General features: G+C 53.4%; 2 protein-coding genes across 5 annotated transcripts in view; one reads left to right on the top strand and one right to left on the bottom strand.

Annotated features, from left to right (window-relative positions):
* Positions 1-692: 692 nt before the first annotated feature.
* On the top strand, positions 693-13,478 carry DEXI (Dexi homolog). Its single transcript, XM_017673797.3, has 2 exons — positions 693-1,631; positions 12,820-13,478. The coding sequence occupies exon 1, from the start codon at positions 1,197-1,199 to the stop codon at positions 1,482-1,484; it is 288 nt and encodes a 95-aa protein (XP_017529286.1). The 5' UTR covers positions 693-1,196; the 3' UTR covers positions 1,485-1,631; positions 12,820-13,478.
* A 3,053-nt stretch (positions 13,479-16,531) lies between these two features.
* Positions 16,532-17,132, bottom strand: part of CIITA (class II major histocompatibility complex transactivator) — a 43,929-nt gene continuing 43,328 nt past the window's right edge. For all 4 annotated transcript variants that reach the window (XM_073214751.1, XM_073214750.1, XM_073214752.1 and 1 more), the window contains exon 20: positions 16,532-17,115. The gene's annotated coding sequence lies outside the window, so the exon portion shown is untranslated. The remainder of the gene's footprint in view (positions 17,116-17,132) is intronic.

Genomic DNA, 17,132 nt, shown 5'->3' with positions numbered 1-17,132 from the left:
TCCTGAAGGGTTGCGCCTGAGGAGGGGAATCAGCCAGTGAAGACAAACTTTTCTTTCGTGAACTTCTTAGTTGTTTGAATGGTTAACCACGTGCATTATGATTGTTTTTAAACATAGTTTACAAAGAAAAAATATGAAGCAACTCTACTGCTGCAGCTCTGACCTGCCTGGGAATCTCTACTCAGGTGTCCCTGAACGGTATTATCCAAGAGCCCCGCAATGGGCCGACCTTCCAGCAGCCAGAATTTGGAGACATGAGGGGCACTAATTGATCTTCCCCACGATGGAAAAGTGCCACTTTGGGGAAGTCCAAGATTTTCACTGGAAAATCCACCGCCCGCCTGTCTCCCTTTTCAACAGGTAAACTGAGTCCCAAAGAGGCGTGGCGCCATACCCAAGTCCAGCAGGGTGCAGAAGCAGCTAGCCAGCCGTTCCCTTCAGCTTCCGTACCCTAGGGATACGTCGGGGTTGGAAGTTTGTTCGCTTTCCCCACCCCCCCCCCCCGCCCCTATTCCGCTGGGGCTTCGCAGAGCCAATTGGATCGGGGCGGAGTCCGGAAACAGGAAGACAACTCAGAGGCCAGCGCCCTGGGGGGCGGAGCGAAGCGGTGCCCGCCCCCGGACAGCTCGGGCCAATGAGCTCAGGTGTTGAGCGGGCCAATGAGCGCGGGCAGAGAGCGACGAGCCAATGAGTGCGAGGCCGCGCCGGAGCCTGTGCTCGGAACGCGTCCTGGAGTGCTACGCGGCCGCCGCAGTGATGGGCGCTGGGCCTGCGGGATCGCGGAGGGGAGTCGAGGAACAGCCGGGCCGGGCTGGAGAGACCGCCGCAGGGACTGGCCCTCGACACTGAACCGCGGCGGGGTCCCCGCCGGCTCTGTAAGGGCCTGTGAGCGCGAGTGGGGCGCACCGAAGGAGCCGGGCAGCCTCCAGCCACTTCGCGGGGACCGCTAGGCGGATCGAGAGGGCCTTGTGGGCACATCTGGGGCTTTGGTGACCCCGCCAGGCGCATTTCGGGGGCCGGGCCGCGTCCTCCGGGGCCGCCGTACATCCACGTGGGGCACTGCTGGGGCCCTGCGCCGCCTCGGTGAAGCCCCGGGGCGCCCCTGGATGGCTGAACTGCCCCCTCGCCGGCCGCCCGGACGCCGCAGCGGCTGAGCTCGCTGGGATCGCCGGGCCGCCGCCCTCCCCGCCCCCTGCATGCCCGGCGCCCGGGTCGCGGCCCACCTGGACGTACTGGGCCCCCTGGTTCCCTCCGTGCCGCCGCCGCTGCTGCCCTCTATGTTCTACGTGGGCCTGTTCTTCGTCAATGTGCTGATCCTATACTACGCCTTTCTCATGGAGTACATCGTCCTCAACGTGGGCCTCGTCTTCCTGCCCGAGGACATGGACCAGGCGCTCGTGGACCTCGGCGTGCTCTCCGACCCTGGCTCCGGCCTCTATGATGCCGACTCGGAGCTCGACGTCTTTGATGGTTACTTGGAGTAGTCTTGGCTGCCGTCCCACCACTCCCCAACGACCTGCAACCTTTGGCCCGGAACAGCCGCCCAAATCATGCCGCCGCTGCTGGTTGGGGGCACCGTCTGGCCAGGGATGGGTCCCTCGGGACGAGGCCCTCTCTGGCCTCCAAGGCCTGTAAGTGTCCTCTCTATGCGGGATAAAGGTGGGTTGGGGCGCTAGTGAGGAAGCGGGTGGTATCGGCAGACCGGACACACACACCTTCCCCAGGCTTATGATTCCCTTCCATCCACCTCCAAGTCTATTTGAATGCCAGGAATGGCCAGACGCCCCTCTTAGGCCTTTATTTAGGACTGGAATATTTCCCTAGGGAAGGTGACAGCTATTGAAGAGAGGAAGGGACGCAGGGCCTAAGTGGCGTTTTGGTTAGCCATGGTACCTTACTCCCACAGCTTGTAGAAAAGTCTTTACACCCAAACCCATTTGAGGCTGTCAGCAACTCCCTGATCCGCAGCCTGGCTTAGTAATGACCTTGGCTTTTTGTGGGTGCTCACTAGCCCTGAAAGGGTAGGAGTGTCAGAAGAGGTAGGGAGCCAGGCACTGACAACCTTTGTCCTCTGGCCCATGGGGGGACCAGGTGGAGACTTGAGAGTAAGAGCTCCTAGCTGCTTCTAGGAGAAAGGGAGAGACCTTGAGCAGAGAACCCCATACTTCCTTTTGGCCTTGGGTTTGCTGCGGTTTGGGAGTCAGGTTTCAGGGTGCCCCAGGTTGTCATTTGAATCTGCAGGGGCTGCATTCACAGGCCTGACAAGCTGGGTCTGGCTTTGCCTGCACTGTTTGCAAGGCCTCAAGGGACTCATGGGCCAGCAGGAGAAAGGACCACAGGGTCATTGCACTGAAGAGTTAAAGCCCTGATTGCCTCTGGGCTGCAGCCAGCTGTGTGCCTGGCCCCACTTTGTGTGTGGTTTGGAGGGAAATGAAGGTCCAGGAAGGCGGAAGACTTAGCCAAAGTCACACAGCCAGGAAGAGAGGCAGTACACAAGATGGGAGCGAGACAGGCAGGCTGTTGGGTCTGGTAACGGTTCTCGGGGCATCAGGAACTCCTTGGCTGAGCCCCTCAGCCACACAGTGCTGCAGTATCACCAGGCACATGGCCTGGGCAGCAATGAATGGGGACACTGAGGTGGTGGACAAGGGCTCCTTTGGGAAAATGGACACTAATGCCACTCACTCCAATAGGCTGACTTAACCCCTTTCCACCATTGCCTGGCTTTGCCAAGATGACCGTTGCCAGAGAGCGATGCAGAGTCAGGCAGGACCTTCTGGCAGTAGTGTGGGGGGCTAGGGTCAGGGGTTGATAGTAAGATTTATTTTTGATAAAAGCTTCATTTGAGTTCAGTGAGGTCTTAACAAGAGCTAAGTGTGTGTCAGCTGCTCTGAAGACCAACCCAGTCTGCCTGCCTGCCTGCCTGCCATCCATCCATCCATCAATCCATCCATTCATTTTCTTTGATTAAACAAATGTTTACTGAGTACTTAACTGTACCCCAGTGGGTGAGCACAGTGAACAGGATAGACTCAGCTCCTGCCCTCCTGACACTTAGTGAAAAAGATCAGCAGGTTCCCAAACAAGATAATCAGATTTTTTTGACAGCTATGAAGACATGTAAGAAGGACATGGCCATCCCCTATTGTGTTCACTGCTGGTTCCTCAGCACTTAGAACAGCACCTGGCATCTAGTAGGCACTCAATAAATGTCCAGTGAGTAGAGCAGAAAAATAGAGATGGGCTGCTTTAGAAAAGGAGTGTGGGGCCAGAGAAAGCCTCTCTAAAGAGATGACACATTTGAGCTGAGCCCTGAATTAGTAGAAGGAGCCAGATATGAAGATCTGGGGGAAACCAATCCAGGCACAGGGGACTAGTTCCAAGGGCGCAGGGTGGGAGAGTTGGATCTTCCAGCAACCAGCAGGAGGCTGCCTGGCTGGAGAGTGGCCCCAGGAGAGGTCAGTGAGGCTGGTGGGGCGGGGGTGGGGGAGGCTGTGGAGGACCTGGAAAGCCACGGCTGTGAGCAGTGGGAAGCCATCAGAAGGTTTTAGGCAGGAGTGGACGCAGTTCCAGTTCACATATCGCCAAGATGACTTTGTTGGCTGTGGCAGAAAGGTTTGTAGGGGCGAGTGTGGAAGCAGGGAAGCTGCCTCAGATGAGGCAAGGTGAGTAAAGGTGGAGAGACGTGAGCAGACTGAGAACTCCTCTTGAAGGTGGAATCTGTGGAATCTATTCAAAACCCATACTGAGTATTGGCCATACACCACACCTGGTTCTAGGTCCTTTGGATACTTGCTCATTCATTCATTCAACAGCTGGCCCTGGCTGCTCCTCTGCCAGGCCCCATGCTAGGCCCTGGGGATCCCAAGACACCTCCCTGTCCACACCTTGACTTTAGACAGTGTAACTTGGTGAAGAATGTCTTATGTTACCCTTCACATCAACAGAAACACGTCCCCTTCCAAATGAAAACATTGGCATACACTAAACCAAAACTGAGTTCTAGATGCTTTGACAAACTTTGCAGCAAACCCTGTTAGGGCAGAAACACCACCAAGTGTGTCGTGGGGTCACCTTTGCAAAGCTTTCAAAGTGGCAGGACCTGACCCAGGGAGGTAGGGAGCCTGAGGCTGTGGGAAGTACTCAAGCCTGGAGAAGTGAAGCCACGGACAACATTGCTTCTTCCCTATTCCCAAAGGCAAGTCGAGGCAGAACTTGCCCCAGGAACTGGGGAAGCTCACACTCAGGGTGGGGGGCAGGTGGCTAGCAGCAGGAAAAGCCTTTGGGAAAGATCTGTACCTCGTCTCCGGGCCCCTTTCTGTGAGCACAGGAACACTGGTAGCTGGGCCTTACTCTCTCACTTGTTCCCGTGTGGACACATTCTCACATTACACACAAGCCATATGGAAACACCGGCTAAGGCCGTGGGGCGTGATGGACCCCAGGATAAAAAAGTGCGCTCACTCTGCTTGCTCTCTTTTTCTCTTAGGTAGGTGCCCACGTAATGCAGTCACTCAAACATTTGTTGAGCACCTACATTAGGGTCATGATTAGAAGCAAGGACCCTAGGTTCAGATAACCTAATCCTAGCTGTGAGCTCCGGCATGCTATGTATCTCTCTGCACATAGGCTTCCCCTTTAAAGTAGGGACAGAAATCTACCTCATTGTGAGGATTAGATGAGGCATATATAAAGCTCTTAGACCTCTCCGTGCGCAGTAAGTGATACATTCATATTACCTCCTATTATCGTTAACCATCAGATAGAACAGAAAGGGTACACTCGGGCCTTGAGAAAGTGTAAACCTGCACATTCACTCATGCAGGGATATTTATATCCCCCAATGAGCAGAACAGGATGGGCTGCCTGGGTGCTGGGTAGGTCCAGGTCTGGACTACTGGGACAGACTTGCCACTCTGCCTTCCTAGCCCGGGACTCTCAGAGGACATTCCCCACTGCTGTGTGTTCTCCAAAGGCCACCAGATATGGAGGCCTGGAGAGCTGGCTCTGGGGTTTTTCTAGAGTCTCCGTCATTACCCAAGAGCAGGGAGTGGAGGATCAAGAGCTCTCTGACTCCCAGGAGAAAAGGCCACCACAGCTGGCCTGCGAGCTAGAGAGAGTCCTCATGCAGTTCTGATGTGGAGCGGCTCAGCTGGACTGATTTGTCTCTGTTCCTGATGAAGCACTGGTGTCTGTCAGCCTTCTCTTGGCACAAAGAGTGGGCTGTGAGAGAGGCGCCTCTCTGTCAGAGGTGCACAGCCAGGACAGTGTTGCTAGCAGAGCTAAGGGGCCCAGACCCCTCAGTCTACTTACTGCAGGGTCCCCAGGCTTTCAGCCTCCTGACTGGGTGCCGCAGCTGCTCCTCCTGGTCTCCTGCCCTGGTCCCTCTGTACCACTGCCATCAGAACATCCTGGCATCTCACTGCCCTGCTTAGAAACACAAACCACCTACAGGGCCACAGGCACAAGATTCAGGTCATGGGAGATCCTACAGGCAGGGGGTGGAGCTCTAGGCAGGGGTGAGAGCAGATGAGGGAAACTAGGACAAAGGTTTGACTGTGGCCCAGGTGAGAGGCAGGCCATGGTGGCACGGGGAGACAGGTGCACCTCCTGGCCTACTTGTTCTTGACACGAGGCTCTCCTAGAAGGATGCTGGCCACAAGGTGCATGGGTGCTGGCTGCCCCCTTGGACAGGAGAAGACCCCAACTGTGTCTCAGAACAGCTGAGTTGCCAGGGGGCCCACTCCCTTGGCCCCAAGTTATGCTAACGGGAGATTTCATCCAAAAAACACTCATAGCCCTGCTGTCAGTTGCATTGAACTAAGAAATTGAGGGCTCCTCAACTTTTTTTATTTCTGGTCTAGCTACTGTCACACACACACCTCCCAGGACTTCTGGAAGAGGCTTAGTCTGCTTCTGGGAAATCAAGATCACAATAAAAGAAGCAAAATTACGCCCATCTCATAAATAAGAAACTAAAGCCCAGGAAGGGGGAGTGAGGGGCCAAGGGAACAAAGCAGGGAAAGACAGGCTAGCCTCCTGGGGCCAGTGTGTGGGGGTGGGGGTGGGCCTCCAGGGAGGCCCCTGTCCTCAGAATACCACCCACAGCTCTGTGAGGCCCGCCACTTAGGCACTCTCACTCTTTTTCCCGAGTTTTGTTTTTAAATAAAACTTTACTTTGAAATAATTTCATAAGTACACAAAAGTTGCAAGAAGAGTACCAAGAATTACCATATACCCTTCACCCAAATTCGCTAATTACGACAGTTAACATTTTGCCACATTCATGCACATATGCAACATGTGCTCGCTCTGTATGTGTCTGCGTACATGTGTATCCACACATATACATATGTGTAATCTGAGCCTTTCAAAAGCAGATTACAGATAGTACATCCTTGATGCATACATATCTCAGTGTGTATTTCCTTAGAACAAGGACATACACTTGCATAACCAAAGTACAGTTGTCAAAATCAGCAAATTTTACATTGATGCCATCCAATGACCACGCTAACCTATGAATCTGTTCAAATTTCACCAATCGTCCAAATAGTGACCTTTCACAGTGAAGAGGAGGGAGTCGAGACCCCGGATCCCGTCCCAGATCCCCCTTTGCATTAACTGTGTCTGGAGCCTTCAGTCTGAACCAGCTCTCAGTCTGTCTCTATCCTTCATGACACTGACATTTCTGAGGAGCACAAGTTTGGTATTTGTGACATAGAATGTGTCTCAGTGTGGGTTTATCTAACATTTACTCTCCCGATTAGATTCCAATGCTGCATCTCCGGCAGCAACACCACAGAGACCTGGGTGTGTGTCCTCCTGGGTACATCATATCAGGAGACACATGACGTCTGTCTGTCTCATTAGTATCTGGTGATACTAATTTATCTCTTGGTTAAGATGGTGTCTGCACTGTAAAGTTACTTTTTCTCCCTTTAAGACTTACAGTTTATGATTAAGTCCACTAGTTTTAGTACTTAATCTTTAAAAAATTGACTTTTGCTGTAAACATATTTCAGAAGAATGTTTATGTCACCGAAAAGAGAAATGAGCATTCCTAGGTATGGATAAAAATAGCAAGTGCCAGGACTCTCTTGTCCCCTCCTGGCGTGAGCCGCGAGCTCTGTCCTTTCACTTTATCTCTAAATAAAAGCCTGTACCTTGCTCTTCTAAAAAAAAAAAAAAGCAAGTGCCAAAGTCGTTAACTTCTGGCCAAATACAGAGCCAGCTCAAGGCCCAAGGACTCTGTCCTGCTTTATGTTCAAACAGGGTATAAGCGACTGTCAGGTGATGAAGATACACCAGCACGGAGGTAGAACTTCTCATAGTAATCCAAGGATGGATCCAGGACTGAAATGTGAATCACTCGCTCATGATGTGTGACTCAGTGTCATTTAAGGCCATTTCCATGTCCCCCTAAGAGTATAGCTTAGAGGCTGGACAGTCAGATTCTTGTTTGAGTCCCAGCTCTTCCAACACCTTGGACAAGTGACTACACCTCCCCAAGCCTCAATTTCCTTCTCTGTAAAATGGGGATAATAGCAGTACCTGCTTAAAGGCTGACATCAGATGAGATGGTGAAGGGCCTAGAGTCTCTTTTTAATAAATTATACTGTCAGTGTTGACAGTGTGGCAGCCCAAAGGGGCCCAGCCTAGGAAGCCTTCCCCTTTCCTCAGGTCCCCTTCCCCTCCGTGGGGGCCAGTCACCAAGGAGGGTATGTCTCTGGACAGCCTCTGAAGCTGTCCAAGGGCGGTGGTGACTTGTGCCATCACAACTGTCATCCCATCCTAAGCCAGGTGTGGCTGGGAGCCAGTTCAGTTGCAGTCAACCCTGGAAGGGGAAGCCTTCATTTCTGGGATTCCTTGCCGGCAGGGGACTTAGCTGGATGGCTAAAAATAACTGCCTCTCCCATGTCTCTGTAACTTCCCCTGAATGTCACCCCGGGAAGCAGGAGGGAAAAGCTTTATTATACTGGGAGGGAAACAGGCTTGGGGAGGTTTGGTGACTTGCCCCAGGTACTCAGCCCTGAGGTGGTTGACTTGGGCCTCTTTGCCACATTCTGAATGGGGTGCTGTGGGTGTCCCCATGAAGCAGTGAGTACCCCAAAAAGGAGGGACCAGGCTGCAGGTGCCCTGACACCTCTCAGGCACTTGCTACGTTCCCTTCGACCAGAGAAATCAGGCCCAGGCTCAGTTTTGCAGGCCAGGAGTATGTAGCTAGAACTAATAGTTTCATCCTCATTGTATTTATTTTTAACATTGCCTTCTGTGTATGACAAATGATACTGTTTTTATTAATAATAGGGACATAAAGGTCCTTTTGAAAACTTGGAGCTTAAGAAAAGGCACATTGAATTAAAATACTAAATAAATAATTGTCCAGGCAGTTCTTCGATGTGGCAAGACTCCTGGGCAAACATTGGGCAAATATTGGGCTCTTTGGAAGACCTCCAAGCGTTAGACCAGCTGGAGACACTCTCAACCAAGGATCCTCACAAAACCCGCAGCTGAGGAGCACCAATAGCTGATACATAAACGAGGACCCAGGTTTGAGAAACCAGTCCTCGTTTCTCCAGGACACTGGCTTCCATCAGGGCTGTGGACCCAGGCGGACAGCAGCTTCTCCTTTCCCATCCCCTTCCGGCCATGTACCAGCAGCAGACTGAGCCACAGCGGAGACGCTGAGCAAGTCATGTGGGTGATGTCTGCCTCCAGCCACTTTAATTGATGGTTTGGTACATGGAAAAAGAAGAATGAGCAGTTCATGTCCAGCAGGAGAGTCTTTGAAGGAGCAAAGGGGCTTCTCCTTTCAGAGGACGTGCCCCCTGCCCAGCAGGTGGCCTAGCAGGTGGGGACAAGCAGCAGAGGAGCCACCATGCAGTGACACCTTGTATGCGCTGGGTATTGCAGGCATTCCACTAACATGACCGTGTATCCTCACAACAGTCGGTGCAATGAGATGGGCATTGACTTAATTTCAGATGTGGAAACAGGCTCAGAGAGATTGGGTAACTTGTCTTAAGGTCACAAAGCTAGGAAGGGGCAAAGCCAGAATTTCCCCAGACAGGCCCATTCCAGCCCTTGCCCTGGTGGCTCCAGAGGAGTAGGACAGGGTGATGGCTGAACTGCAAAAAAAAAAAAAAATCCCCTTTCAACAAGTCCAGCACCCGTAAGACACAAGGGTCATCTTCTCAACTTAAGCCAAATCCCAAATGAGGCAGCTTTTTCACAAAGGTATCAAACTGGGACATTACTTCTTAAAATGGGTCAAATAACCACTTGTCATTCTAATGACAACTGAGTCAGCTGGCCACTCCCTCTGTCCAGCTCTGGGGAGTGGCCTGGAATGAAGTTACAGGTTCAAAAAGAAAGAAAACAAGACAGCCAATGGCTAATGAATTGTCTGTCATTCTCTAATACCAGAAGATTGGAGGCACACGGCCGTGGATGCTTTTCGGCCTGGGGCTTTTGATGTCTTAGAGGAAAAGATGACCCTAAGGTGCTGAGAGGAACATCTGTGGGGTCAGAACACGGAGGTTCAAATTCTGGCTCTGCCCTTTGCAAGCTGTGTGGCCTTGCACAGTTTACTTAACCTCTCTGAGCCACATCTGGAATTCTGGGATGACGATCCTACTTGGCCCCACCTCCTAGGGTTGTTTTGAGTACTAAATAAGCTAAGACATGAATCAAAGCAGATGGTACAAGGTGAGCATAAAGTGCTTGATAAATGCCTCAATGTTGTTGAGATTCTCGTTCATGCAAGACCCAACTTGCAAGTCAGAGGAACAAGGGGATTGATCTATAACAGACGTGCTGGCTGCAGGCTTGGTACAGATGAGAGGTGCCAGGACATCCTCCAGCCACAGAAACGAAGACTGGGCCCATGACCTCAACACTTGCTGTGTGACTTTGGGCAGGTCACTGCCCTCTCTGGTCCCCTTAATTCTCTGAGGAGTGCGAGGGATCAAGACCATCAATAACTTTTGCTCTCTCTGCTTATTGCCTGAACTATTATTTATGTAGTTATTTTCTTTGAATCAGCCCTCTTCTCAAAAAGAGATTACTGTTTTGAAAAGAGAGGAGCTTTATATTGCTATCAGACATCACCTGCCATAAATAGAAGGGGAGCCTACAGATAAACTCAATGAAAATGAAGAGCGGTAGTGTACCTGGTGGGCTGGCGCCTGAAGGCCCCGACTTGTTCCGATGGGAGGTTAGTGTCTGTGACCGCGGCATTCCAGCCAGCCTGACGCTCGTCTGGAACTCGATGCTGTTCGAGTCACAGGACTAGGAGAGGAGCACATCCCTGTTCTGTGGGGTGATCCCATGTCCTAACACCCCATCCACACGAGCCTGAAATGGGCCCAAGTATGATCCCTGTCTTGGAGACGGCTGCAGCGAGCCCCAGGAAGGGTGAGCCTCAGTAAGTCATTCTGTGTCAGGTTCCTGGAGGCCGGCGCTCTCAGGAGCCCCCCAACCACTGACCCCACAGGGAACCCCAGAGATTCCTTGGAGGAGGGAGGTCAGAAGGAGGTGGGCTCCTGGCAGGACAGGCAGGGACCCTGTGAGCACATTCCTAACGCCTGTGCTCTCGGATGTGCTGGCTGCAGGCTGGGCTTCCCTTCCACACCAGGCCAGGTGGGTAGACAGGGTTGGCCCGAGGACTCGAGGACTTGCCTGTGTCCTCAGTAGGAGCCAGGGAAGGTCTCCGAGCAGAAAAGGACATGTTCCCAGCTGGCCTCTAGAACATGAACCTGGCAGAGGACATGAGAAACTTGGCCCATTTAGCGCCTGCTCACCTCTCCCACCATGTGTCCCCATGCCAGCCTTCTCCCCCCTGCCCACCCCATATCACACTGCAGGAGGTGCCAGAACCTGCTATGCCCTTGTTACCTGCCCTTCCTCTGCCTGGCGTTCCCTTTGTGCACAGCCTCCCCCAGGCTCCAGGCTCCATCTGTTCCTGGTCTTTGTCCTGTCAGGTGTGTTACCTTAGGCTGAAGTCGCTCACTAGATTGTGTCAAAGGCAGGGGCTGCATTCAACCACAGGGTCCCCAGCATCCAGCTTGGGGCCTGGCACACAGGAGGTACAAGATTATGTAATGTTTAAAATCTGCAGTGTGGGAAAGCCCCGGAGAGCTGAGCATCCTTAGGAAATGACTTACCCTCTCTGAACCCTAGTGTTTTCATCTGTAAAATGGAATCATAATAGTGTGTAAGTCCTGGGATTGTTAGGAGGGTTGGATGAAGTGACCCGTGTAACGTCCCACCTCAGGTGTGCTCTCTCAGGAAGAGACCCTGGGACAAGAGTCAAGAGCGAGTCATTTATTTGGCAAACGATCCCAGGAAGTACTGGTGGGGAGTGGGGCAGTGAGACAGGGAAAGGACGCATCACCGTGTAGTCACCATTGAGGCTGTGGGTGCAGTACTGCTCAGCAACTCCGGAAGCCAGTGTGGATGGAGGCTGTGCCTCAGAGTCGGGAGCCAGGGTACTGATCCACCACCTGGTTGCTGTCCCTGGTGGGAAGGCAGCCATTGGGAGACATTAGCTTTGCCTGTGCTGGCAACCTAGGGGCCAGGCCAGCTCCGGAGGCAGGGATAGGCCTCAGGCAGAGAGGCAGGTCCCCGCAGGTGCAAGCTGCCAGGTCAGCAGGCCCTGGAAAGGTGAGTGGAAGGGTGAGTGGAGTGAATGGGGCAAGGCACCCACAGCCTGTGCCTTGGACTCGGCCCACAGTAGAAGCTCAGGAAGTGGTAGCTGCCCTGACTGCTGATGCCTTTGTTGTCACCAGTCCAGTACCAGCTCTGCTTGTCAACAGTTGTGCAGCTTTAGGCAGGTCACTTGGCATCTCTGAACCTTGTGGAAATGCACGGTTCTCAACGGGAGCAGTTCTGCCCTTTCGGCTGGCCCTTGGAAATAGGGCAAGGGAGCATTTCTAGTTGTCACAGTGCCTGGGGGTGCCTCTGGCGTTAGTGGTCAGGGACCACGGATGCTGCTGAACATCCTGCAGTGCCCAGAACAGCCCCTGCATTGGAGAAGTGTCCTGCCCCAAATGCCAACAGCATCCTGATGAGCAACATCATACATTGTGTGTTAAACATGTAAGGTTTTTTTTGATGCTCAGTGACGTTTGCAGAAGGAATAGTCTGAGCTGGCAAAGATGAAGGTCAGAACTGGGGCGAAAGGATGGGTCCAGGAGTACAAGCTGCTGCACAGAGGTGCAGCAGAGGCACTCAGCTGGACACAGAGGAGGAAACAAGAAACGGGGACCAGCTGAAGGGCCAGGCAGTGGGGTGGTGCCAGGTCCCAGGAGCATGAGCCAAGTGGGGCTGCTGAGTCGCTTGGCTGTGGCCACAGCCTTCCTGTAGGCTGCAAAGCATTTTCCGGGCAAGGTGGGGGGTGCTGCCAAGCCCTCCCCACTACCCAGAGCTTGCTCACTGCCCTGGCACCAAGTCAGCCAGCAGACCCTGGGTGACCTCTGAGTGCCCGCCCTTCTTCCTCAGGCACCAGGGTCCCCCTCCTCCCTCCCAGTAATGGTCAGTTTATCCTCTCCTGTGTGAAATGGCACATGTTCTCCAGCCCAGGGTCCTCAGAAATCAGGCAGATTCATTAAGAGGAGTCATTAATAAAAAGTATAGGCAACCTCCCCCAAGCCTGAGTCTGTGGGGTCTAGTGGTTCTGGAAGACACAGGATGGAGGAAGGCTTCCCTGTCCCACCTCGAGTCTCTGAGGCCTGCTGGATGGGTCCAGATCCCCTGCTGGCAGGGTGGCAGGGCAGCGTTTCTGCTCCAGTAATGCCCCTTTTTCCTTCTTGTTAGGCCTGCTCCCCTCGAAAGCTCCGTGCCATCAGAGAGGCTCCTGTCCGGACCCCAGAGGGTGGGGTGCAGAGACTGAGCCTGAATGCCCAGGTGGGAAAGGCGTCTGCCCCCGCCCCAGGGGGATGGTGTGGGCACCCAGAGGCCTCCCCTACCTACAGCTTCGCACAAGTGGCCCTGCCCCGGCTTCTGGCCCTTCGCAACGGCGGCGGACGTTTACAGGAACCCAGCCAGGGTCTGCCTCCCCGCTCTTCACCCCCAGCTGCACCTGCTTCCCCCACTTAACCTTCAGAGAGGACACGTCACCCGCGGACACACTCCCAGCTCTGGGACTGCCAGCTGTTCGATGCCAGTTGAGTCTTCAGCGCGCCGGGTTTGGCCCGAGGCTGGTCGCAGGGGCAGGGAGTGACTCAGAAGGGAAAGGAGCCGAGGAGCGCATCAGGGGCCGAGGGCCTGGTTCCGCCGCACTCGTTGCAAGTTGCTTGTTCCTAATCAGGTTGCCAGAACTGATCCGTCACGCTGGGGGAGGACCGCTTTGCTCCTCTGGCCGGAATATTTTTTTTTGAAAATGTGAGTGGTATGAATACTTGATTTCGATAAACCTGTAAAAGCAATACTTGGGAGGCTGACTTATTTCAATTAAAATATTGTATGCAACTCCAGCCCGTGGGGGCCCTGCCTGTATTTAATGGGAGACTCGGGAAAGGGGTCCTTGTGCAGCCTCACGGCTGACAAAGAGCAGGAGAGTCGGGGGCTCTGCAGTCGGAGACCCAGCAGGGTTTGGAGGGAGTCCCCAAGTCCCACACTGGCCCCCTCCCGGCTTCCACAAGCCTGAGAAGCCAGGGCCAGCCTCAGGGGCTGGTGGGAGGCCTGGGGGCCTCTGAAAGTCCCAGAGAAGTGGGAGGCGTGGGAGGCCTTGTGCTGGGCCGGTGGAAGACCTCAAAGAGGGTGATGGCGAGGGAGGGAGGGAAGCAAAAGACGGGTGAACCCAGGTGGCTTCTGGTTACGTGAAGAAACAGCAGTAAGCCCCCGCAGTCTGCAGAGCACGTGACGCTTTCTCAAGCTCCTCCACATAACTCGTGTCAGGTGAGTACAAGGATTTGCTCCATTCTACAGGTGAGGAGACAGGTGTGGGGAGGTACCTCTCTGGCAGAACTCAAGAGAAAAGGCACCCACAGCACCACTTGTCTTCATGTGGTTAAAGACATGGGATGCTGAGAAATGGCGACAGAAGACACTTGAGAAGCCAAAGGAAAAGGTGAGTGTGAAAGGGGAGACATTTGCATTGGGAGAGAGGCCTGAGGGGAAAGGTGAGGCATTGAAAGACACAGTAAGTATGGAATCATGTCATTAATGTACAGTGTGACCCCAGACGTGACATGCCGCACTTTCTTGGGCCTTGCTTCTGCTACCCAGTAAATGGGGCTTGTGCAACAATTCAGCACCCCATGCGTGTGCCCACAGGGACACTCCAAAGAAGTCAGAAGGCAAGTTTGCGTCTTGACTCCTTACAGGGGTGTGACCTTGGGTAAGTCACATCATCTGTGAAATGGGGACGATAATTTACATACCTCATAAATGACTTTGTGTTCATTACAAAGGTGCCCCACTGGGCTGACATGGCTCCACACCAGACTCACAGCTTGGCAAGCACAGCTGCCCACTGGCCATCTGTCTTGCTTGGGTGCTTTTTTGCAGTGCACAGACTGCCCAGCCACCCCAACCTGCCCGGGGGTTTTTTCTAATTTACTGAAACACAAGGCTTACCAGAGTAGGGACCTTGAGCATCTTACAGAATACACCACTGTGTCCTCTATATGTATTTGCGGAGTGAATAAAGCAGATAAATTTAGCAAAGCTGGGGTGAGGATCATTCATTCACAAACATTTCCAGAACATTTACTATGTGCAGGCACCTCACTGGGTGCAGAGCGCACAGTAGTGAGCAAAGCAGACAAGTTCTTTCCCTCTTGGAGCTCACATCCTAGGACAAGAGCAGACTGCACAATAAATAAGTGCAAAGAAGGTACACCAGTGGCAAGGGTGGCAGGTGGAGAGGGATGGGGTGAATAGGGTAGTCTGGTAGCCCTTGCTGAGGAGCTGTCCTCTGGACCGAGTACTGAAGGATGAGACGAAGTCGGCCATGTGAATTGCTGGGAAGAACATTCCAGGCCAAGGCAGGAGCTGTCCTATGCGATAAGGACAGCTAACACACCGTCAGCTGTGTGCCAGGCTCATCGACTGTCTGTGTGACCCCATGGGGAAGGTACTGTGATTATTCCCACTTTACATATGAGGACACTGAGGCACAGTGAAGTAATCTGCACAAGTGGTGAGCTGAGCATTGAGCCCAAGCGGTCCAGCTCCAGAGGCCATGCTGCGGACCCTAGACTTTGGTCCCTCTTGAGCAGGAGCACTTTAGCCTAGTGCCTGGTACAAAGTAACAATTGCTAATATGTTTCCTACACTGACTGTCTCTTGCACTGTGATAAGTGCTTTACATGTATCAACTCATTTAATAAAGGGTAGCTATCATTTAAAAGTCAGTAATATGATTAATTAAGGCCTCTGACTATAATTTTGTCATCTCTGAACAGACCACACAGTGGGACCAGTGGTGCCCTCCCCACCTGGCGAAGGGTGTGGTAGATGTCTGGACTGGGGGGAGACTGGCTCAGTGCTCACCCCCAGCGGTGAACAATTGGGAGTTCCAGGGACTTCACAAAGTCCCCAAGTGCAGGGACACCACAAGGGGGGGGGGGTCCCTGAGCTGTTGAACACCCAAATCTGGGTCACAACACCTGATATCCTTTGCAGCTGAGCCTCAGCAGAAAGCAGAGGTGTCTGAAGCGCTCTGACACTCCCCCACCCCCGACTCCCACTTGCTGGGAAAAGGAGGACAGTTTGGGAGCCAGGCATCAGGGCTGACGCACCAGGGCTAAACAGATAGGTCCCACTGCCCCCAGGAGAAAGCCCAGTTACCCCACATCAGTGCTTCTGGCCGAGCAGGCCATTCCTAGGGAAAAACAACAGCCAAGCCGTCAGCTCTCTGCATGGAGAGCAATGCTGCCAAGTCCCTTCCAGGCTTGCCACCCAAGGTGGTTTTCCAGCTTAGCCAGGAAATGGCTCTCAGGACAGAGCGTGGGTCAGACAGAGGCAGAGCAAGGCATTTCCCTCTGCAAGGCTTCTGGTGCTCCGACCTCACTGATGTCCCAGATAATGAACTTCCCACTGAGCCTTAGGATGCCATAAAAAAACCCTTCCTGGAAAGACAGGACATGGACCAAGTTGGACTGTCAAACTAAAGAATATGGCTTCTAAGGCTGGGTTATACAAAGAACAAAACCTCTCCCTGTGGTCTCTCTCCATCCCCAGCCCTACTCCAGTTCTGTTCTGGGTGATCATCCTTCAACCCAGCCACTGTGCTCTGAGGAAGCCGAAGTTAGCCCCTGTGTAGAGGTGCCTCTCTGACAGTTCCTTAGGGGAAGCAAGGCCCCCAGCTCCCAGCCAGCATCTAGTGAACCTTCAAACCATCCAGGCCCAGGCTAGATGAGCTGTTCCCACCGAGCCCTGCCTGAATGACACGTGAGCAAGTTAATGTGTGTGTTGTTTCAAGCCACTTATTTTGGGGTAGTTTGCGATGCATTAGATAACAGGAACTGCAAGCACCCCAAGATAGTAATCATGGCAAAAATTCAAGCACTGTGCCCTCCTGTGAGATAAAAACCATCTATAATGTAGTGAAAACGACACAAATGGAGGCAGAAAAGACAGGTGTGGTTCCAGCCCGTCTCCCCTCCCCTCCTCCATTAGTGTACCACCAGCTGTTTCCCTGCTTGGGGCCAGCGTGCCTGGCCAGGCCTCACTTGGGCCTCAGCAAACACAGTTAGTGCAAAACAGTGAGTCCCTCAGACAGAAAGCAGCCACCACAGAATCCCAGCTGCCAGGCCACATTTGCCTGCTGGTATCTTCAGAGCCCAAGGATGTGCTGTTAGAGCACGTGGAGGCAGAGATGCGGCCATCTCAGTCCCTCACTCTGAACTGGCCACGACTGTCCAGAGCGTCCTGCAGGGAATGAATGGCTCAGGGCCCAAGTGGACTGCAGCTGCCCCCAGGCACCCATCCGTCCGCCAGGGCTGCAGTGGTTGAGCAGGGCTGTCATCAGCCTGGGTCCCAAAGGGGCCTGGAGCCGACCTGGGTCTGTCCCTTCCATGGCTGGGCAGGGGCCAGCCCAAGAAGAGCTGTGCCCACAAATGACCAGTTCAAGGTCCAGCGAGGTCAGTGTCCTCAGAGAACGTGCTGCAGGAGGTAAGCAG

This window comes from Manis javanica, chromosome 10 (assembly GCF_040802235.1).
Source record: "Manis javanica isolate MJ-LG chromosome 10, MJ_LKY, whole genome shotgun sequence".
Taxonomy (NCBI): domain Eukaryota; kingdom Metazoa; phylum Chordata; class Mammalia; order Pholidota; family Manidae; genus Manis; species Manis javanica.
Note: the sequence above shows the minus strand (reverse complement) of the source record. Positions and strands in the feature narration are given on the sequence as shown.